Here is a 26,345-nt window from a genome sequence, read left to right as displayed (position 1 = left end):
GTTACAGAATTATAAACCTCCCATCAGTTTCAGTACCCAGTGAAAATTATTTGGAAGTGTTGAAAGCATTTAGCTTGCAGAGGGAAATCACCAGAAAACCAGTTATGAAATCCAAAAAGCTACATAAGTAGCCAAAGTCTGACTGAATCCTATTTCAAAATTTGGCAGTTAACTTCACAGACAAAATAATTTGTGTTACTATAAACAAAATAACTCATGTTACTATAATATGCTCCCATCTTTTCCTCTCCTCTGCCCACATTGTGGTATTTTTTTCATTGGCTTAATCTATTAATTTAACATTCAAAGTGTTAAGCAGCTAATTATAGAGGCTTCTGGTTTTCATTTTTCCTACATATTCCTCCTTGAAAGCTACACTTTCCAAAAAATAAAAAAGTAAATGTTGTAAAACAATTTTAAAATAGTCTCATTCATTAAAATATGTTCCAATGTTTTAGATTTGTGTCAGATGCACTTAAAATACTGGTTTGACTTTCCTTGTCAAAGCATTTTCACAGACAGGAGTTGATTTTTAACAGAAAGCAATGCACATTCTGCAAAACTGACTTAACTGAATTGTGAAATAAGAAAGTCCCCAAAATCTGCAGTCTTAAGGATCAGAAGAATCAGAATGAGGATGCATGTTACTATTTAAACTAGTATAAATGGAAAACAGTGTTTACAATGCAGCTTTAATTTCCCAGTATCTTCCACCTCTTGGTAATAAAATTCATGCTGTACTACCTATGAAGTGAATAAAAGTACATACTTCTAATAATTATTATACTCACTTTGAAACCCTGAGTAAAACATGTTTTATTCAATTTCACAGCAAGTGAATGAGTAAAGGACGGTCCATTGCTGTTTCTAAATGTAAACAGAATTGGAACTGGAATAGTTGAGTTGGACAGGACCTACAACTAGTCCAACTGCCTGACCACTAGAGGGCTGAGCAGAGGTTAAAGCAAGGTATTAAGGGTGTTGTCCAGATACCTCTTAAACACTGACAGGCTTGGGGCATTAACCACCTATAAAGGAAGCCTGTTCCAGGGTTTGACCACCTTCTCAGTAAAGAAATGCTTCTGAATGTCAAGTTGGAACTTCCCCTGACTGATGCAGCTTTGAGCCATTCCCACACATCCTGGCACTGGATCCCAAGGAGCAGAGCCCAGTACCCCCCTCTCCACTTCTCTTCCTCAGGAAGCCGGAGAGAGAGCAATGAGATCATGCTTCAACCTCCTCTCCAAGCTGGACAAGCCCAGTGTCCTCAGCCACTCCTCAGAGGACATGCCTTCCAGCCCCTTCCCCAGCTCTGCTGCTCTCCTCTGGACACATTCAGCTACCTTCACATCCTTCTGAAATGGTGGGGCCCAGAACTGCACACAGTGCTCAAGGTGAGGCCGCACTAACGCTGAATCCAGCAGGACAATCACCTCTTTGCCCAGCTGGTGACGCTGTCTTTGATGCACCCCAGGATGGAGTTTGCCCGCCTGGCTGCCAGGGCGCACCTGCTGACTCACACTGTCCCTGCTATCACCCAGCACCCCCAGGTCCCCTTCTGCAGGGCTGTTCTCCAGCCACTCCTCTCCCAATTTATACTGGTGCACAGCGTTACTTCATCCCAGGTGCAGAATGTGGCATTTGTTCTGGTTCAGTTTCATGCCATTGATGACTGTCCAATGCTCCAATCTCTTTAGATCCCTCTGCAAGGCCTCTTATCCCTCAAAAGAGTCAACAGCACCTGCCAGTTTGGTATCATCAGCAAACTTGCTAATGGCGCATTCAACTTCTGCCCCCAGATCTTTGATGAAAATACTGAACAGATCTGGGCCTGGAACTGGGCCCTGAGGAACACCGCTGGTGATCGGTCACCAGCAAGATGTAGACCCATTCAATACAACACTTCGAGCTCTGCCCTTCAGCCAGTGCATTGTCTACCTGCTCATCCCACCACCGGACAACTTGCCCAGAAGGACGCTGTGAGGGATAGTATCAAAAGCCTCACTAAAATCCAGAAAAACTACATGTACCACCTTCCCTTCACCCGCTAGGCAGGTGATCTTATTGTAGAAGAATATCAAATTAGTTAGATTGAAATGTACAAATAAAAAAAATAAAAGTCACCCATTTAGACGTTTAGCACACTAAGAGCTATTATTTCTGGTGCAGATCCTCAAAATAACAAAAATATCATCAAAAATACCAGCAGAAGTTTCGCCTGAGTGCTGAAGCCTTCTGTCAACCATGCTTGCTTTAGAAGGAAAACACACAACCCTCTGCTTGGCACACACACCCCTCTCCTCCCCTTCCCAGCAAGGGCTACCCTTCCCCTGCCAAACTTTATGAATTCTAGTATTATGAACGGACAATTTCTCTACTTTTACCCAGTGACAGCTGCATGCAACATTCTCTTCTGACTGATGTCAGGCTCTCTGCTGCAAATCTGGTAGAACTTTCTTAATGCCTCATCACAGGTGTAGTTCCACAATTTAACTGAGAATCCATACCAGTTTTGTCCTCCATTATTTGGATAATATTTATGGTAAAAAAAAATAGATGCCCTCCTCTTCAAGATTCTTGTAATTTAGAATGTGTTAAAAGATGGTACAGGAAATTCAAGATGCTTGTAAACTCTGAAGTGACTATTAAATCAATTCTACTTCTAATCAATGCATTAGCATACAGACTTCTTGAGATATTCTCTCCACTTTTGCATTAAAACAGTAGAGGAAAAGTTTGCATGGAAGAAAAAACACACTTTTGTTCCTTTGGCTGCCTGGTCTTAAAGCAGTCTTTTATGGGTTTTACAATTTAATGAACTCAATGATACCCAAAATAAAACAGATTAAAAAACACTACTAGTTGTAATTTTTTTTAAATAAAAACAAAGGAAATCGTGATTTACCATAACATTATCACCAGTTCAGTGCTACCTCCAAGTTGCGATTTAGGAACATAATGTTACAGAAGTGACAACAGTTAACAATGTTCCTTCTCCTTTGAGCAGTAATAAAAAACATGAGTATCATTTTTTTTGCTCAAAATAAACATGGAAATCTGCACAAGATCAGTATGATAGCTCAATATTTCTATATTTCTGATCATTTATGCAAGAGAAAGCTTTCCTAAACAGAAAGATTATCATGCAACTTCACCCCAAGCTGCACAAGATAAAATTACTTTGTGTGTTCTAGAGAAGTTGTTCTTGACTGACTTATCAAGACACCACCACATAAAGATAACATAATCCTTAACCTGAGTAATCTTTACAGTACTTCATCCAGTGTGGGTAGAAAGACAGTTTTAGCAATTTTCACACAGCCCAGACAACTAGAATTCACATAATGCTAATATTAACTAGAATTCAGGTGTATGCTGTCATTGAGGCTTGTGACGTCTTCTAACAGCTATAAAGCATAGGAAGTTATCTGAGCTTAAGATGTTACTGGTTCTTACCTGGTTTCGTTTAGATTGGAAGCTAGTAATATCCAGTATACTTCTGTCCACAGGCTAAAGGAGGAAAAAAAAAAAAAGGCTAAATATTAGAGGACTTTTTTTTCCTAAGAGAGGGTTTCATCCAACAAAAACATGGGGGTTTTGTGATCAACTTACAGAAGATAGTGGACTAGAAACAGAAGATGGAATCCTTTTAGCATCCTGTTGAAAAAACAGTGTAATAAATTAAACTGGACACCACATAAGGAAGATCTTTGTCATCTACCAGCACCTTTACTATGCTTTTCAAACACATGAAACAAAACAGATTAAAAGGAGTGCCATTTACCGCCAAAGGGCTTGACATCTTCTCCAATGACTGCAAGATGCGCCGCGCTGTGGAACTTGTCACACCATAGGATTGCACGTTTGCTTGTTTAGCTTTCATTTGTCTTCTTACTGGTGGCTGAAAAATTAGCATTGCAGATGTTACGATGCTTCATTTTGATTTACACATGCATGTATTTTATGCCCTATGGTTATACTGATGATACAACCAATACCCTTGTGATGACAGGGAAAAATGCACTCCCTGGGCATTCAAGGCATGAAGAAAAAAATACACTCTCCTGATTTCATTTAAGTGAGGCCCCACACATACTGCACACAGGATAAGCAACAAAAGAATGATTTAAATGTAAAAGGTCCTAAAAGGGAAGATGTTAGGCCTGTAGGGCCTCTGAAGCAGTCATCAGGAAAACAGAACTGAAGCAAAGGCTTGTGCTACAGAAAATACTTTCAGTGACAAAACAGATCTCAGAGTTTCATTATGGTGTAAGCTTAAATCTTACATCTTAAAACCATATATACAATCATCATCAGGAATTTCTAGCTTTGCTTCTCTTGTTTCCTCCCTTCCCCCAAGATTACAGTTGACTGCAGATCTTTTAACTCTCTTTAAAAAGATAGAGATCTGATGTGAACAGTAACAGATCTAAACATTACACTGAAAAAGTAAACCATTGTATCTGCACCACATGACTTTGAATATAATTTTTAAAAACTTATTTCAGTGTGACTTTAAAAAAAAAGTACATTAAACCCCTCATGTAACCACATCATGCTTCCCATACTGCTATGTGAAGACAGGAAGCAGACCATACAGCGTGTGAAAAACACAAGCAAGACTCACTGTAATCCACAGCACGCAGCAACAAGCAAGCTAGTCCCTCCTTTAAAAGTCTAGTATTCTGATTCCTCATTTCAGCATAATCCACATTTGTTTTGTAAAATATCTAAACAGCTGACTAAAGAGGCCTCCTAGCTTACAGGAAGTTCTGAGTGTTCTGAAGTTTGATTTAACTCTAAGTCAGAACAAACCACAAGTTTTCAAGGTTTACCCTACATCAGGAACTTGTAGGTCCCCTTGTTTCATGGTAGAAACAGACTGTCAGAACAGGTCCAGCAAACTTTTATTTCCAGTTCCTTAAATAAAGCTCCTTTTGACTTTTGATTATTTTTTAAAAAATAAACGTAATTTTTATTTAAACACATTTCAACTGAGCCATGTTTTATTGACTTCCTTTCTAGATTCAACTCTAGCTATTGAGAGTTGTCAGCATTTTTAATTTGCTGGTTCATTTCAGAACGCAAAGAACTCTCAGGAGCAAATAACTTTTCAAGAGCTATCTGAAGGATATTAAAATAGAAAGCATTTCATTGTTTATCTTGAGACCGCATTTAGGATTGTGTGCCCCCCTCTAGGTAACAGAAGAGCCAAGGATCAGCACAGTTGCCTCTTAGACACTATTATAGTAAAGAGTGGACCATTTTATACACTATATTCATATCATCAGTGTGGGCATGCTTGTGGATGACCTGCAGACAAGTATCAGGCAGGTATCTTTTGCTACTAAAACCACAAGTTTTCAAAGTTATACCATAATTGGTTTTAATTACATGTTATTTTCACATAATACAGTCAGAGGTAGATGATGGCAGAAAACCGAATTTTTTTAAAGACTTAACAACAGAGGAAATCCTGACTACAAACAACTAGCCAGAACCTAAGAAGCTAGTGTCATTCTTGTGCATTATGACAATTATTTCTATGTAAACCGTTAAAAAAGAATTTCAACACAAATTGTTATTGTCTACATTTGTAGGCTGAGAAGGAAAAATAGGAACTGTGGCCACATTTTCAGCTCCCTCTTCCCAGCTCTTTTGGCAGTGCTACCCATTCTGTATTTCAATTATATTCTCCCTCACACCGCACTACTATTCTCATACCTGATAAGGAGCAATTCGGGCTTTTGTCTCCCTTGCTGCTGCAGCCGCACCACCATAAGTGGTCTTTCCAGGGTAAAATGGAGAATCCCCAAGCTGGCTTGTCTTAAAGAGAGAAGTGTTTCCAAGTGACTACAGAAAGGTATTATGATAAGTGGTTAGGAAAATGGCTACACATTCAAACTGATTAAAATTAAGACTGTGCAGTACTTACAGGAGAAGGAGATCCAAAAGCAGATAAATTGAATGCAGGTTTTTTAGAGCTGGCTGCATGATGCTGTGAGAGGGAATGAGATCTTTCAGCCTCTGTGGACCAGAGCAGCGGTGCTGAAGTATTTTTTGAAACTGTGATATCTGCCAAAATGAGACATACTGTATGTAAATGCCTTATGCACACAGAGAACTTTAATATTAAAGATCACAATAACTCTGGAGTCCTTCAATACAGAAAAATAAATCTTACAGAATGAAAAAGTCCCGCAACACTCATTTCTCCAGAATTCTTAACCTTCAGAGTTCTTCAAACAGATCAATTTCACATATGGTAGGAAAACCAAGTATCAACTCTGAGCATGAAATCTGCTCACAGAACTGCAAATACATTACCTTTGAGTAATTTCTCAAAAGCCTGCACAATAAGTTAATATTATTGTATGCTTCCAGTGCAGAGCCATTTTATTTTCTCTTCTTCTGTAGCAAAATAAAAAGGAATGCATAAAACACTGGTGCCTCTATAATGATACAAAGTTTTTCTATGTTGGTAAAGGGTCAGACGCCAGCACAGGTCAGAATTTTAGAGATTTTGAGCCTGAAAAATTCCCCAAAGGCTGAACTAACAGACTTAACGACATATTTTCCATGTATGTTTTAAGGAGACACACCAGAAAGCTCTAGTAAACTCAGGTTTTATTGCTAAAGCCTGGCAACATCTACTCTGAATTGTAAAAATATGTCCTCCAGAGAAATTGCTAAGCATGCCTCAATTCCTGTTTATATGGAAGACTACCAAAAGCTGCAGACCTGCTGGTTGCCCTTTCTCAGTGAGATCACCTATGGTGTGCATTCCTTACTGAATTCAGCAAAAGACATGGCAGTACTAACAACTGATACCTTCTACCAAGAAAAGCCAAAAGAGAAGCCCAAAACTTGTCCAGGCAGAATAGCTTGTTGATTGACTTCTGGTGGAAACACAGGAGGACATCTTGCATTTCTATTTGTCACTTTCATATTTAGCCAGCTGTCAGTTAAGACATCCTGTGTCACTCTTCCTTCCAGGCAATCAACCTAGCTGCCAAACTACTGCGAATCATCTTCTGTTCCTTCTATCCCAGTTCAAGATTTAAAGATCACCTAACTAAACGTGTGTTTTTATCAGCACCAACTATTTGCAACAGGTTTATATTAAAAAGGTGACAGGATTATATACTTCTAAAATACAAAAAATTTAATTCTAACATCCAAAGCTGACATTCACCTATTTTATTTACTAAGGTGATGTGCAGTTTTAAAGAAGGCAAAGTACCACATGTTACCAAAAAAAAACATTTAGAGAACATGAAAATTATTACCTTTATCAGACGCTCTAGAGGAGAAGCCACTCGTCGTTGAGATGTTATCATCATCATGCTGAGAGGTAGAATCTTTTATTTCTTTTACAAGAGACAGTCCAGGACTGCCAATGCCAAATGAAGAAGATGTAGAGGGCTGACAGTGTGGTACTGTGGAATCCAACATGGTGCAGTTCAAATGGCTCCGATGAAGAGAGGGCCTTGTTAACACGTCTGAGAAGTTCAATGCAGATCTACTTGTGGATGGTTCTAAACAAGAACAGGGAGACAATTAGCTTTCCTGTAGGCAAGCTCACAGAAGCCAAAACCTGTTTTCGATCAACAGTCATACTATTGCCAAGTCCTAAGCACAAAAATAGAGAAGCCGAATTTAACTTGCTCCTCATCCAGATAGGGTTTCATCTAAATGTCTGATTACAACAGCAACACTGCTTGCAATACTAAGTATTAATGTCACACTGAGAAGTAGTTACTGATGAGGTTTTACAACACCAAATTCTGACCGCATGCTCAAGAGTTTTAACACCGGGTCTTTCACTCTATCAAACATGTATGAATTCCTTCCTCTGACAGATAAAGCTTGCAATAAGCTTTAAAAACTTTGGGATGACATGGTAAGTTACAGACAATGCTGTAGTTTATACAATCTTGTAACACAGGTGTTAATCTGAACACATAACATTAAGTTGTATTTGCAGAGGTTTTTGGGGAGTTTTGTTTGTTTTGGTGCCCACCTCCACAATTCTATCACATCAGGTCATGCTACAAGGTAAAAACAGAATCATAGAATCGTTTAGGTTGGAAAAGACCTTTAAGATCATTGAGTCCAACCACTAACCTAACACTGCCAAATCCACCGTAAAACCATGTCCCTAAGCGCCACATCTATACGTCTTTGAGATGACTCAGCCACTTCCCTGAGCAGCCTTTTCCAGTGCTTGATAACTCTTTCGGTGAATAAATTTTTCCTAATAACCAGTTGAAACTTGAGGCCATTTCCTCTCATCCTATCACTTGTTATTTGAGAGAAGAGACTGGCACCCACCTCACTACAGCCTCCTTTCAGGTAGCTGTAGACAGGGATCAGGTCTCCCCTCAGCGTCCTCTCCTCCAGGCTAGACAGCCCCAGTTTCCTCAGCTGCTCCTCATCAGACTTGTGCTCCAGACCCCTCACCAGCTTTGTTGCCCTTCTCTGCACTCTCTCAAGTACCTCAATGTCTTTCTTGTAGTGAGGGGCCCAAAACTGAACACAGGATTCAAGGTGCAGCCTCACCAGTGCCGAGATAAAACACCATCTCTTATCTACTAACTTTTGAGATTTTTCCACAATGGACAAGTAAGCATCTTGGCCTCAGTGATGAGTATTTTTTCCCCACAAACCAAATGGTCTGTAAACACTGCCAGTGTCCTGCACAAGGTGGTCTCACAGCTACGACTCGCTAAGTAAACAGAAGAGCTATTAATGGATATCTTGCCTGATATCCACCTAAGTCCACAATCTCTCTCAGGAATTCTGGGAATGAACATGATTTTGAGTCACTATCCTCTTGATATTTGCACTGAAGCTTAAACGAGCTAGTTCAACCTTCATAACCACCACAGTCTCTGTCTCCAGAGCACTGACAGATTTTTAAGACTGTTCTGCTTGAGATAGAGAGTTATCAGGCTGAAGGCTGACCAAGCAAAGGAATACAGGCTCTAGCACATTGGTATCTCAGAGCTGATGAAACAGGCTTTTTACAATTTTAATAGTAATAATAATTATAAAATCTTATTTTTAACTATAGCAAGAAAGATTGGTCTTCAACATCCACAGACTGCAATACAAGCTACTAAAGACTCTAGGCAGTCCATCTGCTCCTGATTTCTTGGAGCTAGAAAGTTTGCCGTGCAGCTGTTCTTACTGAAAGGTCCTTTCACACAGTTCTTCAGGAAAGCCAACACGTGTTCCTCATTCATGAAGACCTTCTCTATTCCTTTATCCAAACTTACTCTCAAGCCACAGCTACACAGAAAGCAACAGAACTCCTTACATTGGCAACAAAGATTTCCTCATTGTTTTTCCTTCTTCCAACAACAGAAGCAACTGACTTTCTACACAGATGGTTATGTATGTGTGCTTAGATAAAGCTTCTCTCCTTATTAAAAATTAAGTTCCACAAACCTGCTACTTTAAGAAAAAATCAAATGAGAGTATATGCAAATTTACAGAGGAAAACTACAGAAAGAGTGAGTCAGAGGGACTGGATTTAAAACATGATCTTTCATATGGTAAAGGATTGCAGACTTCTTTGCCAAGGGCCCAAATAGGTTTTCAAAGACCCCATGCTAGCCATGCATGCACCTTAATGTTATTGAATATTTTAAAAAATAATAATAATGTCATAAACCAAGCTCCCCAGTTATCCATTAAGCTAACAAGGAACTTTACTAAATTGATTGAAGAAGCCAAAGGAGAAAAAAAAAAATCAGGACATGAAAAGGAATTTTCCCCTGGCATTCTAGAATGGGGCCTTTTGTTTTAAGGACAACAAAACAAATTAATGTTTTATTACTTCAGGCAGTAAGACAGACTTCCATTCCAGATGTTTTAAAAAGAAAATGTAACCCAGAACAGTTGCAAATGAATATCATCAATGTTTTGCACCTGGTTAGTTGACTATCTGAAGTTAACTGATGACTTTGATGACTTCTAAGAGATGTAAGACATCCTCCAGTATGTTTCATAATTATGTTCAGAGTTTAAAGCTACGACAGTTTCACAAACAGTTGCTGGGGTCTTTTTGTTTACTTGGGGAGGTGTTGTTATTTTTTTTTTAATTTTGTCGAAATGGTCCTTCCAGCTTCCTTTAGAAATTTAGATTCAAAACCAGAAATATGTGAATAAATACAGATGGCCAGAATACTAAATGATTTTTCGCATACCTTCTAAATTAATTCTTGCTGATTCAGGCGTGACTCGCCCATCAATCATTATGGTATCTTCATTTGCATAATCATGGTGATAGTTTACTGGATTCTCTTCCTGGTTTGTAGATTCATTTGTGTCTACACATTCATCCTCACTTTTATTGAAATACTTCTGTAACCATCCTGGTACAATGCTTTTCACTGATTCTGTCACTCTGCTAATGATTCCCTGCTTGAAGGAAAAAACACTTGTTAATTACACAAACACAGTCAACAGCATAGGCTGGCATGAAAGCCTGCACAGACCTTGAAGACAGACATTCAAATAGCAAATATTCAGAACAAGAATTAGGTAGAGCGAGTTGATACTTGACATAGCATCTCTAGAACTCTGGGACATGCAGGACAAAAATTCACCTAAGATGGATTTACTAACTTATTAGTTTCTACACTTCCCAGTGACCTCAGCAATGTTTAAAATTCTGAAATTTCAGCCAAAGTTCACCATAGGCTTGTCAAGTCACAAGGCCATCAGGAAATTCTATTTCTAAATAACTCCTGATGTACAAACTTTTTTGAGGACTCCTCCACTTCACATCCTCACTTGAAAAACCACCAAAACCAGAAGCTCAGCAGCTATCTACAGTGATAGTGATGACCACAATAGCTGAGATCATCAGTGAACTTAGATATTTCCAATGTTTCTAATGCTAAACTGCAGTAGCAACGTGTATTAAAAAAAACCCACCGTTATGCTCTGAACAGTTAGGGTATCCTGAAAGAAATCCTGGAAGAAACACAGCTATAGTTGAATAAGATGCTTCACTACAGGACTGTTAAACAGATCAGTTTTGATTGAATTTCATTTCATGGTATGTTCAAGTTTTGGATCTCCAAACATTAACATTTTGCAGTCACTGAACACACAAAAGCCATTTCCATGTTGACGTTTACCAACTATTTGCAATGCTTACATTCTACATTTACGAAATATTTATTTACCCTTTTGTTTTAGGCAGTCACTTGGTTCCCCATCATGCCCTCAAAATTTCAACACACTTTCCTGTCAAATCTCAACCCGCACAGCAGAACGCTTGCAGCACGGAGCTCCCTCCTCCTTACACTGCCTGCAGCCACAGAACCAGCTGCTAAACTCTGCAAGCTGCAAACAAACGTGACAGCTAGCTCAGCAATTTCAACACTTCGAAAACTGAAAAGCAGCAAGAGTTAAACAGATTTTTGTTGAACTCCATTGTCAGCTGCCAACACACGTATCAAAGGCTCTGCCAAGGTGCTTAAAATATTTTTCTGAGCTTAGGAAACAGAATTTTCTAGTCAAAATTGTTATTCACGTGTAGAATATTGAAAATATTCTTTGAGCATGTAACAGATACAGTCTAATAATCTATTCTGAAACAAGAAGAACTCTGCTGTATTCAACTTCCTTTAAAAATGTAGCACACAAATTAAAATAGGAGCCCAAATCACTTACTGAAGTCTTTTGTACATGATAATGCAAACACAAACTCACACAATTCATGAACAAATTAGACAACTTTGAATTTGGAGTTAAGAGGGGGTGGGGAAAAGAGCGAGGAAGGGAAGGTAGGAAACAAAAAGTCTTTTTACAGAAAGCCATATTAATTTACAATTTGACATTTTTCATAATGATCTCTGATTTAATCTTGTACTTGCGCAAAGACAGAATAAATATCCAGGGAGAGTTTAAACCTGACAGAATACAGCATAATAAACACATCCATCACAATTACTACACTAAGATGCATGCAAGTATACCACGGTCAGCATCTTGCCTCAGCTTTCCAACAAAAACTAACTACCTGTAATACCAAAGTTCACAAACAGTTCGGTGCACAGTACCAGCAATGAAGCATCTCACCTTACCCTATCCCCAGCCCCTCTTTCCCTGTGACACCCTCTCCCCCTTTTTGGGGGTTAAGTATTTTGCTGCTATGAATAAAAGCTTATCAGGAACTTACAGGAATTAAAATTTGCCAAAACAAGCAAATGTTTGGGTCACAAACCGCATCCAAGGCAATGCTCTTTCCAAAAAGCTAAACTGAATTCAGTATTGCTAGAGAGTCTCTCCATCAGAAAATAGATATTATTTGCCATAGAACAGACCTGTATGATTCTCTTGCTGAAGAAATCCCAGGACTGAAAGCTACCTGAGACTCAGGATGGAAGACGTAGGCATCCAGAAGAGAGAACACACAATCATTAGTGATCCAAGTAAGTAACTGGAGAATCTAAGTACACCAATAATTAACCAAGATGACATTTTACCATCTATATCTAAAACCAGAATGGTTTGACCCTTTCTGGCCTATGGCAGCCTTGCTGGCAATCTCCACATCATCAGCACTTTAAGACTAAGCTGGGTATCACAGAGTAACTTCCCAAATCAATTCAGGAGCTGGAACTTGCTCAGTGCAGCCATACTGTGGCAAGTACTAATAGCCTGCTCCATCTGGCTGAGGTACAGTGGAAGACAAGAAGCATAGTTTTACGCTCCAGAATACTGCTGGCTTAGTGACAAAGCAAGGAAAAGCAAAATATATGGAAATGCACCTCCATTTTCTGACTGCAAAGTGAAAAAGTTGATTGAAGGCACTGTGAAAAAAATAGGCAGGCCATTATAAACAAGCCACCATCAAATACAGATCTTGCTAAAAAAAACCAAAAAACAAAACCCTCCCCCTAAAAATAACACATGCACCCCAGGTATACACATTCACAAAAAAAAAAAAAAAAAAAAAAAGAAGAATAATTCCTTATGGTATTTCCTACCAGCCCATCACAGCTGAAAATTGATCAATAAAGGACCATGGCTGGATTCCTGTCCAAGTCAGGCAGCTAAGGTGCAACTGACCAGCTACACTTTTAAACATGCACACTCCATACCCTTGCTATGACATTTCTATGCCTTATATCGTCTTTAAAGCTGGCATTTTAGTTTTACTCCAACTTTTCATTTTCTAGTTCTTCTGTTTCAGCACATGGGTTTGAACACTCTCTCTGCCTACACATGCAAGACAAGCCAACCCTGTCAGCAGCAGAGCACCCTCCCTCTACTGCTCCTGCACCACCACCTCTGTATTTTGTCCATCCCACTGACGCAAACAGATCTTTAGAGGTGAAATACCGAACACTCAACACAGGACGACTCTAACATGCTTATTCCTCTAGCAAAATCTGAGCAGACTGCTCAGATTGCAAGCCCCTGCTGTCACAATTTTGTACCAGTCCCTTCCTGAACAGCTTCATTCACTACAGCTACACCAAACACGCTACTGCACAAAAACTCTTCAGTTCCCAGGGCCAGGTTGGGAGTGGAAGCAGCGGTGCTGGCACATGGCTTTAACGCTCATAACTCCTCATTTCTACAGGCCAGACAGGCATCAAACTTAGTATCGTGGAAGGGCAGAAGATGCCACAGGGCAATCCTGACTGCACATAGCAGCGTTTTAGTCAGTGAATGTGTTTTGGTCCTTAAGTGACTGACTTCAGCAGTCTGAGAGCTGCTGTCAGTACCCACGGCTGTCAGCTCATCCCAAATGCATTCATACTCTATTCTCATCATAAAATATCAGCAGGAAAGCAGAACAAAACAACAAAAAACCTGAAAAGAGGCAGCAGCTTAGGAACAGATATTTACAACGGCTTTTCAAATCCTGTGCATCAACCTGTCTGCAGCTCCGCTCAATATATTCTACGTATACAAATGCCACAGCAACTACAGTCACAGTTACTCAAGGCATATTGCTTTAAGATGCAACTCTAAGCAAAAGATCTGTAGATACAAATACTAAGCAGTAAACAAACAAGTGTCCTAATTTACTACTTTAAAATATAATCTTTTCAAATGATCTCTATAAGGAAAGAAATATACCTAAGTTATGGTCACAGTTTAACGACCAAACTTAAAAGCAGGCAATTTCCTGGCCAAAAATATTTATGGAATAGGATGCTTTTCCCACTCATGTCTTTCACATAGCAATGGAGGAGGACAGTGCTGGCAAGAGTACTCAGCAATGATGTATTACTGGAAAACACCTATTTTTGTAAATGAGTGGATCAGTTTGAAAGGTTTAAGTAAATCCCACTATATAACACAGGAAATACTAAAAAAATTATAAAGGTCATGCACTAATATGAATTTGTCAAGAGGTGCAAAATACACAACCAGATAAAAGACCCAATTTCCACTTCACTATATGCACAGCTTCCAGAGTATCAAGATTTTCCTCCAGGCCTCTCAGATTTTTTGTTCCCCATCTCAAGCTTCAAGTTATTAAAACATACGAATTAGTAAGTCCTCAAAAAGAAAACATGCACCTAATGAAGAAGTTCACTGAGACAGAGCAGATCAATCTAACCTCTTCCAGCCATCAGAAAGGAACTATCGTGCTCTGTCCATCCTTCACAGTTACCTCATGCCAGCTCCGGTGCATCGCAGGATACTCTAGAAACTAGCAGAATTCATTAATCTGGCAAAAAGTACATATTTCTCTGCTGGACTAATGAGTTCAACTGGCTCAGTGCACCAGAGCTGGCCCATAGAGAGAGGAAGATTGGGCAGCCAGGACAAGAGGAAGAAGAAACTAAACTTCCTCCGTTCTGTGTCCAGACTGCTGTTAAAGAGACCATCCCTTTCTCTTCTTCCACTCACCCTTCCCTGGTGCTGCATTGGCACATACACGCAGCCAAGTGACAAACTGTATGAGGGCTCTCTCAAATAGATCTAGACAAAAAAAATCTGTCGATAGACTGTGGCAGTGAGGACTGCCCTTCAGGGGCAGCAGGTCATGCTGTGGCTGCAGGGGTGCTCATGCAGGAATAGAAATGGTAACATGACGTGATCGCCTCTTGGAGTCGCACAGACTCAGACTGGCTTAAACTAACCCTGCTTTTGCTATTCCGTGAGTGGTTTCAATTTCGATGTAGGACAGCAGAGTTTGATATTTCATTTAGAAAAAAGACAATAAAAACTTATGACTTAATATGAACAATATGCTACAGGAATGCAATTAATTATGTAACATTTGAAAAACAACAATTTTAAGGCAAGTGGACTAGTGCAGATTCATTTCTAAAAGTCATGAAAAGAAGATTATGATTCCAGGCACCAATGTATTTCCTTCTTATTGCTTGAAGTGATCCTTATTTTCCTCAGTCCAGTTAGCTTTAGAATAAACACCCCAGGGAAATTCAGGTGCTTTTTTCATTTTGGCAGTGGTTGCACATCTTTACCCCACGATTATCACTTCCATCTGAGTGCAAAAAGCCAGTGTATGCTCTGATAGATAAGTTGGTGTCTACCCCACTAGATTAAATCCTTGTGACACTGAATGGTTTCCTCTCCAGATTTAGCAGAGTATGATAACACACGTTTTATATTTAGGATTTAAACACACAGTTTAGTCATAAAATTGTCTATCTTATTTATAGGTATTCTCTATACAGTAAGACCCAATTCATTACAATATTTCAACATCACCAAACATAACTGATAACAGAAACACCAAACTCTTCCTCTTTCCCACATTTATGGTAAGTTTATACATACAAAGGCTTTCAAGGCATCAAACCCCATAGTAGTTTTTCCACCTCCTGTAATATACTAGACTTCCAGCAATGAATTAAACATTTTCAGAGCCACTTCTCCTAAAAGCACTCACAAACATGGTATCACAGGCTAATGTTCAGTACGTAGTAGCGAGCACACGCTATGTATGTAAAACACTAGCAAGGGCAGGCCAAATTCTTCAGCAACTCCTGAAATAATGGTGAAATACCATTCCAGGGCGACTCACAGCTTGGTGATGTCCATCCCCTTGTTGTGTGCAGACAAGGTTTTTTAGATAACTTAAGTATACCTCACAAAATTAAGTACTTACTGCTACAAAATTTCACTCCTGCCACTTTAGAGTGGCACTCGAAAGTAAATCACAGTCTTCAAAGAAGACCATAATTAAATTTTTAAGTTAAATGTAGTGTGAGCAAGACAGTGAAGTACTCTCATGCTCCCTCTGAAATATCTTTCCTATCCATGCCGATCTACAAACTGACCTGACAATACAATGTGCAAATGGTTTTGCAAAATGTAATACGTCAATCCTGTTGCACATTCAGTATGTTATCTTATTCAAAACATCAACCACGTAAGTCAAAATGAAGAAAACCAAAGAACCATCTTAATTATCTTCTGTGATCACCTGATACTTTAGCAAAACTCAAAGTCTTCCTACTTCTCAAGTATTGTACATAGGCATTGTCTAGAATATAGAAGTTAAGCCTCACAAATTCTAAATCAGCAGAACCTGCAATCACTTTAAATAGGACACATGTAACCCTGCCACATATACTTCTTGACTAGATTTTAGAATGTAAGAACTAGTGCCTAGGAGAAACTAAAACATTGACTCTCAGGCATGACTGCTTTAGCGAAAGCGGCAGCTATAGTTATATCCTTTGAACATTTGAAAGTAGGATTCTGAAACTGTAAAGCCAAGGTAGGCTCACCTCTGCTGCAGGGCAGTAATCTTCGGTCATAAGGGGCAGCAGTGTCTTTCTGGCCATATTTTTTCATCACAGCCCAGCTGACAGAACCAAGAGCATCTCACAAACAGATAACCAGTACCTCCAAACACTGTTCTCTTATCAGTAACATGAAAAATTGCCATTACACACACAGATTATTTTAGCGCTTGTAAGCAATTGCATCTACAAGTCTGTATATATTCTACCACTCTGTAAATTTAATAACAAATACTGAGGACTGACACTAGAAGAGGTGCACTGTCACAGCTCATTTTACCACGTACCTAGTTGCACCACAGTAATTCCTTAATACAGCTACATTCAAACCATTTTAAACCTTGTTTAGATACGCTTAGCTTGGCGTGACTTAAGCTACAAATGTACCTATATTACAGGCTTGCACATACTACTACAGCTTTTCCTCATCAATTTAATATTTTGTCACTGTAAATCTTTCAGTGTTTCACTAGATCTGTAATCCAGTCTCAAAGAAAATGCCAGTTGAACAGTTCAACTCTTCGCTTGGTTTACTTCAGTCTTGGAGGTCACCAGACCTTGAGCTCTAATAGGGGAAGGAGTCGTGAGACACACCTGCTTCCAAAAAGGCAGATGATTCAAAATACAGTCATAACTAAAAGCAAAGTCAGCCAGCTTTCCAGGACAGTCTTTTTCCAACACCAGAGCAATGGAAACAATAATAAATATGGAGAAACAAAATTTTCTACTGGCACAGGTATTCACAAAGCTCACATGTGCTAAAACTGTAGGTAAGATTTCAGTGCATGTTGGTGTCCACAATTTTCCCCAGCAAAGGTGAATGTAAACATGAACTTAAGCTTTCTTTAAAAAACATGGTGGTCACAATCAAGCCAAACACACACAAAGGCACTGTAATTAAATGCAACATGCAATTATGAGATGACTTATAGAAACTCAAAGGGAACTCCTCCCTCAGAACTATTAGTACTGCTACCCCGATACAGAAGCTTTAGTGCTATCGCATTTCTTACACAAAGGGGAGAAAAAATATTTAAAGTCTTCTCTTGTCAAAAGAAGGGGAATGTGTTCGTGAACTCTCCAACAAAAACAAAGAAAAGCAAATCTCGTAGTTAAGAGAAGATCTTTTAATTGTTTTTGTACAGTAATCTAGGATACCACAATGACAAATAGTGTATCAGCAAATTGCAAAAGTACTTATGCTTCAGGCAAAGTTAAACAAGCTAGTTCATACTTGCCTTCACTCAATTTTAAGATGGTCCAACTGACTTGGCTTCAAAGGTTTAGAGTACTCACCCTGTCCCTTCCACCAACAAGGTTAGGGGTATAACAATCTGTCACCAGATGTGGTGATAAATAGCAGCAAATAACACTACCTTCAAGTGGCTCAACTGTTAGCGAAATTAACACCTCTCTGGCTTAAATGGTGCATTTAAATTGTACCTTCAACTAAGCAGTTGTAACGGGCAAATAAGACCTATATGTAGTGTTTAGGTGTGAGGAGAAAGTCAAGACTTTCATGCAGCACTATAAATAAAAATAAAATAAAATATGGAATGTAGTGGCAAGAAGGGAAGACACCTGGCACAAGAGATCTGTACAAGCAAAAATAAGAAATATGTCCAAATTTAGTGCAATTGTTCATGAAATTGCATAAATAAGTAACTTAATACCCTAACAAGTAATAAAAAACTTACATAGTGGTTAGAATTCTTCATTAGAAAAATATTGTGGGCACTTAGTAATTATTCAGCATTGAAGACTTATACCGTACATTACAAAAAGCACAGAGTAGTTTTCATTACAATGTCTTAGTAGTACATACCAAGAAACATATACTGAGGAAGATCTCCTCCCTCTTTTTTTATGACTGTTCCAGTATGACTATTAGACATACCATAGATGTACAATAGCTACACAATTAAATACTGGGTTGATTATACCTAATATTAAAAAGCAAAAATCTCACAGAGTTTTTGAAATTTAACAGCAGAAAATTTGAAAAGTGTATCTATCACATGACTTAACACTAAAATCTAGAAGACAAAAAAAAAATCTGGAAAACAGTAATCATAGAGAAAAGCCTCTTAGCTATTCTCTTCTTGAGGGCAACCTTGCAATTTTCTCTAGATAAAATGCAACAGTGAGATAGAGGCATTATTGCTTCCCTGAAAGAGCATCATAGCCCTGAAGACAGAATTAGAGGACAGATCAACAAAAGGATTACTGACCCACCCAAAGTAACACTGACATTTATGCTGAAGCCACAATGCCTGTGCGTGCTCCGTGGTCCAACAGCAGCAACGGCAGAACCGTGTACACACAAATGCTGTAGGGCACCCCAGAGGTCACCTACTCAGAGAAGGGCCAAGAACAGCAGGTTGCCCGCAGCTGTGTCCATCTGGGTTTTGAACATCTCCAGGGACTAAGACCTCTAGGCAGTTCTTCCAACACACTGGCTATCCTCATAGTTAGAAGATTTCCCTAATATGAAATCAGAACTTCTCATTTTGCAACTTGAGTCCATTGTCTCTTTTCCTGTTGCTATGAACCTCCTAAAAGAGCCTTGCTCCACCTTCTCTACACCCTTGTCAGGTATTTGCTCTTCTTAAGCTGAACAAACACAGCTCTCACGTGCCTCAGCCCCCTAATCACCTTGGTGGCCCTCGACATCTTTTTTTTTTTTTTTTTTTGTACTGGAGAGGCAAAAATTGGACATAAAACTCCAGATGCAGTCCCAGAAGTGCTGAAAAACCACCTCCCTCAACATCCTTCCCACATTCTTACTAATACCGCCAAGAATGCAGTTGGCCCTGTTCATCTCAAGGGCATGCTACTGATTCAAGGTTCAACTTGCTGTCCAGCAGGTAGATGGGGTTGTTTTGTCCCAGATGAAAGACTTGGCATTTGCCTTTATCAAACCCTATGAGGTTCCTGGTAGACCACTTCGGTTGAGATCCCTCAATGGCAGCCCTGTCCATCATACAATAGGGCTGACGTTCCCCCAGGTTTGGTATCATTTGGGAACCTATTGAGGATGCATGACATTTCTTCATCTCAGGTTATTAATAAAGACGTATAACAGTGCCAGCCCCACTATCAACCCCTGAGAGCCTATATTAGCAGTCAGCTGCCACTGGAACTTTGTACTGCTGATCATCACCCTTTGAGGCCAATGGTCCCACTAATTTTCCAGCTGCTTTACGGTCCACCTGACAAATCCGTATTTCACCAGCTGGACTACAGGGATAACACGGGAGACCATGTTGAGGGCTCTGCTAAAGTCCAGGTAAACAACATCCACTACTTGCCCCATGTCCACTAAGCCAGCCATCCCACCACGTTACGAATTTGTTACAGGATGATACGGTAGCCCATACCTACACTAATTCGAAATAGCTCTGCTCAAACATTTTTAGGCAGGCAGAAGTTCTGAACTCAGTCCCCTCACAGTCCTTAGAATCATCAGCAGCACAGTTCCTCCGCAGCAGGGGAGCAAGAACCGGTTCTAATTACTGACTGGAGGAATAAATAACTCAGAGGAAGTGATGTGCTGCCAGCATCCAAAGGCAATTTGCAGTGTCCCAGCTAACACAGTCAATTATTTCATCTGTTTTTTTTTTCTTCTCCTAAGATACCGCACACTAATATTGTTTTTCTCCAATACTTCACAGTCTCCAAGGCTGTCATGACAACACTTCAAAAGACAAAACCCAAAGTATTAATAAAATGCTATAGCAATCATCGTCTACAATTTGTTGTACCACTGACAGCACTGTTAGCCTAAACGAGAGAAAACTCTCAATATCTCAGTTTAAAAAGTTCTTCACAACCAAGATACATTTTTGTTTACGGTAGCAGTAGAAAGCCAAGTACCACATTTAAACATCTGGTTTCCTAATACAATTTGATATTGTTGGGACAGAGACAAAAGCTGTGATGTTAACTACTAGACCATTCTTTTAAAACAAATCTTTAAATACACATTAAACATTTCTTCAAATCTATTCACTTTAGCTCAATGTGCTAACGTATTACTGAACCAAAACAAGCAGAGAGAAGCATACAAATATAAATACAACCACCTAAGCAAGCTTCAAGGTGCAATCCTATCGATAGGACTTAAACCAACACAATTCTACTTGTGGAGGTCCGCATAAACATTCTTAATAAAGATTTTTTTAATTAATATTTTCCTGCTTCAGGTTCATGAAACATTAGTTATTATACATCACTCAATATGATACCCTAGGAAATCTTTAGCATGAGTTTCAAAATTTCCTCCCAAAATAAACCAGGTGGTTTATAAGATTCCTTCTGCCTGATGTCACCATCCACCAAGAAAATCCCATGCGTACATCAAACAATAATTTACAATTGGTCTACCTTCAAGACAGTAGCAGGTGATAATGGAATCATTTAGACATTGCTGCATCTAGTTTAAATTCCCAATCCTGTACCTATTCCATTCGGGAAGAATGTTACATGAAGTTTCAAGTGACTTTGTGAAACTCACCCATCCAGAAAGGTTTTCACAACCAGGATCAGTGAACGCACCTTTCAGTGGCCTTCTGGTTCCCCCTTTCAAGCAACATCCTAACTATACCAGGACAAGACCAACTAAAGGCATGCTGAAGCTTATGCTGGTTTCACCAAGGAAAACATCCTTGGACTGTTCTCTTGTATATCGGTGTAGCACATCTACATGTTCCTGCTCCGACAGGGGGATTGGACTAGATAATCTTTTGAGGTCCCTTCCAATCCCCAACATTCTGTGATTCTGTGATCTACATTATAAATATGCACTGGCACATACACACATAAGAAAAACCAAAAATTTATCACTCCCCAGCAAAATTTTCAATCTACAAATATTATCCCTAGTATCAAACAGCTCTAAGCTGAAGCTTAACATAAACGTACAGGTTTATTGGAAGGTTATAAAGCCTTTTCAGATAATTGTTTTTTCGCATGCTTCAATCTGCTTCCATGAAAGCCCAGGAGAGCCAAAGTTCTCTACATTTTCATTTGATTAACTATTAAATAAAAAAATAACCAAGAAAGTTATTTGATTCTCTTCTCCTATAAGTCACATCTTGAATCTTTGAAATGTGTATGTTACCTGGATGAGAATGGCACCGTTCCAGGCTAAACCAGCGCCCATGCACAAAAGTGCAAAACTAAACATAAAATTATCAGGAACATAGACATGCTATACTAGAAGCTGTGTAATAAGTCAACAATGTAAACACTCATCCCATTAACACACCCACACTAGTAATTCCAATCATCAGCCTACCTAAATGGCTCAGACAAACCAACATTTAGAAGCACTGAGGCCACATCCAGAGGATGAAACCCAGATATTGAGTGCAACAGCTCCCTCACACGTGCTTAGCTCTGAAAGAAGCCGTAATTTTAACCCAAGTGCCTAAGCTCCTTACACAGTACAGAAGGAGGCTGGATATTTCAGCACGAGATGGCTGAGTAAACAGGTAGCATGCTAACCACAACATAATCTAAAGTCAATGCATTCAGTGTGGACCTGTCAGCATTTAGCCACCAGGAAGGCACAGTCAATGGGGAGGGACTCCTCAGTTCTACTCCCAGAATGCTCAACACAGAGACACAAAAAGGCTCTCCTCTTTCCAAGATGTGATTCCCACCCCACAAACCTTCGCAGTGGGCAAGTCTATACCATATTTAATCAGCAGTGCTGCTGCTTTTTGTTTGTTGGTTTGTTTAATAATATAGCTGCTGACAGTGCACTTTTTGTAAGGCTGGATGGTAACTCAGAAGGGAAAATACCACAGTTTAGTTCCTTCACTAGTAAGGGAATTTGTGCCCATTGTCTGCAACCTCCAGAAGATTACACAAGCTGCAAGTCAGAGTCCTTTCTTCCAGGCAGCATCTATTAACTGCTCCTGTTTGAGTCTGGTTTAAAAAAAAACAAAACACACACACACAAACATAATGAAACACGGTTCTAAAGTTTAATGATCAGGCACCTTTGGAGAAAAGGCCAGGAAGTATTAGGCTTTGCATGTTTGCTCCAAGGAACATCTAACATAAAAGAAATTAAATTCTGAAATCAAGGATCAGAGCCTGCACATCTCCAGTCTTAGAAGGCAATGTCTTCTTATACATCCTCCTTCTGGCTCAGTGAATCACGCATTCTTTTTCTGGATAGTAACACAGCTTCAGCCAGGAGAACTGAAGACAACACACAGCTTAGCAACTGGGATATTCACCCGGAAAGTGGAAGATGTAGGTTGACCCCTCCAGGCAAAAGGGAAATCTGAAGCAGGGTCTAACACATTCTGAACAAATGCTTTAGCTAATAGTCATTAAAAGGCAGCAGCAGCACATCCTCTTCCAACTGTCTTCTAAAGCTGTCGCTGTACTTTATAGAAGACTGACTCTGCAGCACACGGTGGGCGTGACCGGAGAATTCTCACCTGACTGAACTCCCCAGGAGACTATGGCAAAATAACAACATCCAGAAAGCAGACAATCATGAGCCAGGCATCATGCTAATCATCTCCCATTTAAGTAAAAAAAAAAAATCATATCCTAGGAGCTTTAAAGCTATTATACTGCGTACAGTACGTAGGCACCTTTGGAGATTAGTGATACGGGACCGAGGGCTTCCAGGACCACAGTCTTGACTGCAAGCACCAAGAACAGTTCTATTAAAGTATTTCTATGAACCTCCTTATTGATAATAGTTAGGGGAGAGGGGGAGGAGAATCAGGAGGTATAACCTCATGTCAAGATTGCACTGGGCACTTTCATGTCTTCCCAAACTCATTACTGAGAAGCAATTAACATTAAACCACAGAATGCTTCTGCAAAGTGGATATCATATTGAAAATAGGAACACTTGTCAATTAATTCCAGTTTAAGCTCACTCGCTACACAGAGCTCATCTTTTTCTGTAATGCAAGCTAGCGAGCTGCATAGGGTTTAAAAGTTACCCATTATAATAAATGCACATCTGACATCTATCAGTTTGCCTATTTAATCATTACAAGTTTTTGCTCCCTATATTAATTTCCCCACTATGTTAATTTGAACTATGTATTTGCAGCATCCATTCTCTGGGCAGAATCCCACAGATATCCCCAAGCACGTGTTTGCTTTGGCACATTGTTTAAATAAACCTACTGGAAAACACACAAAGATAACAATATAAGAGTCAGAAAACCATCTACACTTATTAAGTTCCTCTGTAAGCTTTATCACATATCTACGTAGTAGTCAACACATGCAAGATATGGCAATTTCAACATTATCATTCACAGAGGAGCTTTCAGTATTTGCCCTGTAAGTGCAGCGATCCTTTGTATTACAGGTCACCATCCTATCTTTACAAGGACAACACTGCTGATCAGTAGACTATATAAAAGACAAAGTATAGTACTTCCCGAACAATAAAAACTAATTGAGCAACAACTCGTGCATAACACACCCTCAATTTGGCATATAATATTCAATTCCTTATGTTACTGATTAAATAATGTAAAGGTTTCGGTTGAACAGGCAAATTCAGGTTCCTAAATACACGTGCAAAAGCATTTCCAGAGCACTGTCTCTGGGCATCTTCAAATTTCTTGGTTAAACAGCAATTGGGAAGGATCTCTGTTTCTCCCCCCTCCAGCCACTCCAAATGGCATGAGACTTTTGTGCTGTAATTTACAAACTGTTTTTGTAAAAAAAAAAAAAATCTACTCTGCCCTACAATACAAAGGAGACCAAATGCCTTATGAATGACATTTCACTTGCACTGCATCAGCACATTTAGGCACAGACAAGTGACTGAAGAAACTACCAGATGCAGACCTCAGGGTTCTGCATGCAGCATCCTATCAAAAAAAAAAAAAAAAAAAAAAAAAAGAAATCGAAGATGCCGAACTGAATAGCACCCCCACAAACTCGTTCGCAATTTGAAACTTGTCAAGAAAGGCAAATATTAGAAAGGATGGTAACCCTGCATCAACTTAAGCAGGGGAGCTCACTCTGAGACGGGTGCATGCAAACAGCAAGCACAGATGGTTCTTCCTGGTGCTCGCTCCGAGGTCCTTAAGGAATCAGACGGCCCGGAGTCAAAACGATCACTCGGCAAAAGGGGAGCCAGCCCACCCCGGCCGCATGGCAGGCGAAGGAGCACCTTGAGCCGCCTCCTCCTCCCGCCGAGCGGGGCCATGCCCCCCGGCCCAGCAGGAGACAAAAGGGAGGTGAGTATCCCCCACCCCCGCGGGCCGGGGCGACCGCCCCAACTCCCACAATCCCCGCGGCCCCGGCGGGAAACCCTTCCCCAGCCGCCGCCCCCCCGAGCCCGCTCCGCCGGGAAACCCCGGCCCGCAGCCTCGCACGTGGGGAGGGGGAGGGAAGGGGCGGGGCCGCCTCCCGGGGCGCCAAGGGAATGAGGGGGGCACGGGGAAAGGGGCCTCCCGCCCGCCCGGGGTGACCCGCAGCCTCTCGCCGCGCCTCACCTGCTTGCTCCGCGCATAGGGTGGCTTCGCAGCGCCCAGGTGGTACCGGCGGGTCCGGATCTTGCCGCCGCCGACCCCGCCGCCGCCACCCGAGGCCATGATGGGATTCGGCCCCTGCTCCGTCCCCTTCTCTCCCCACCGCTCCTCCGGCGCCGCCGCGCGCGCGCCGGACCCGGCCCCCGCCGGCCGCCTCGTGCGGCCGCGCTCCTCCGCCGCGGCCCGGCCGCGCTCGCCTCGCTGCGCTGTCACCGTCTCCACGGGGACGCGCCCGGCCCGGTCTCCTGCGCCGCTCCCGCCCGCCACGCGCCGCGCGGCCTGGCGCGGGGACTCCGCGGCCTGCCCCTCCCCGCCGCGCCAAACCCCGCGCGCGTTCGCCCGGCTCGTTCTCTCTCACGGGCGGGAGCGCGCGCGCGCGAGGGCGCGCGCCGCCTCGAACGTTCCTCTGCGCTCCCGCGCGCGCCCTCCGGCTCGCTCACTCTCTCTCTCTCTCGCGTTCCCCCGGCGCCGGCCGGCCCCGCGCTGCCCGCCCGCCCGCTCGCGGCCGAGCCGCTGCACCCCTCCCCCCCTCCGGCCGACCAACCACACAGCGCCCGCCCGGGCGGGGCTGCGTCACTGCGCCGCGCGGGCTGCGTCACACGAGCGGGACCGCCCGGCAGCCCTCGCGCGCTTGGGCACGGCCCGCCCGAGGGAAACGGGCGGGGCCGGGCACGGGGCGCGACGCGACGGCGGCCTCAAGCCCCCGCGGGCGGGGCCGGCTGCGCGGGAAAAAGCCTCGAGGGGCTGCCGAGACCCGCGAGGGGAAGCGGGAAAAATTCCAGCCCCGGGCCGCAAACGAAGGCTGGGAGCGAAGGATCGTCACGGGGGTAGGCCGCGCCGGTGTGAGCCCCGAAAGAGGTGGCGCTGGCGGCGCTCCGCCTGTCCTGGCGGTGTGACCTCCCAGGGGACACAACTCACCGTAACGACAGCTTCCCCAGGGGACGGGGCTTTCCTTCTCCCTGCCGGGGAGCCGGCGAGGGTAGCGTCCGAAAGGCGTCTGGGAAGCAGGGGGAGGTAGGCGGCATGACCTCGGGATGCCACTGCACAATTATTG

General features: G+C 41.6%; 1 protein-coding gene across 7 annotated transcripts in view; it reads right to left on the bottom strand.

The window, feature by feature from the left end:
* Positions 1-25,794, bottom strand: part of NUP153 (nucleoporin 153) — a 46,576-nt gene extending 20,782 nt beyond the window's left edge. For 3 of the 7 annotated variants that reach the window (XM_071804583.1, XM_071804581.1, XM_071804584.1), the window contains exons 1-8: positions 25,256-25,794; positions 10,215-10,431; positions 7,290-7,538; positions 5,936-6,075; positions 5,725-5,853; positions 3,785-3,901; positions 3,613-3,657; positions 3,457-3,510 (exon numbers count right to left, since the gene is read on the bottom strand). In XM_071804583.1, the coding sequence (XP_071660684.1) occupies positions 3,457-3,510; positions 3,613-3,657; positions 3,785-3,901; positions 5,725-5,853; positions 5,936-6,075; positions 7,290-7,538; positions 10,215-10,431; positions 25,256-25,354 (1,050 nt within the window). In that variant the 5' untranslated portion in view covers positions 25,355-25,794. Of the gene's footprint in view, positions 1-3,456; positions 3,511-3,612; positions 3,658-3,784; positions 3,902-5,724; positions 5,854-5,935; positions 6,076-7,289; positions 7,539-10,214; positions 10,432-24,778; positions 24,976-25,255 lie in introns of those variants that run through there. The other 4 variants (XM_071804582.1, XM_065832945.2, XM_065832946.2 and 1 more) reach the window with 4 other exon arrangements.
* Between the last annotated feature and the right edge of the window lie 551 nt (positions 25,795-26,345).

This window comes from Patagioenas fasciata, chromosome 2 (assembly GCF_037038585.1).
Source record: "Patagioenas fasciata isolate bPatFas1 chromosome 2, bPatFas1.hap1, whole genome shotgun sequence".
Classification (NCBI taxonomy): domain Eukaryota; kingdom Metazoa; phylum Chordata; class Aves; order Columbiformes; family Columbidae; genus Patagioenas; species Patagioenas fasciata.
The sequence above is the reverse complement of the archived record's forward strand: the minus strand, read 5'-3'. Positions and strand labels throughout refer to the sequence as shown.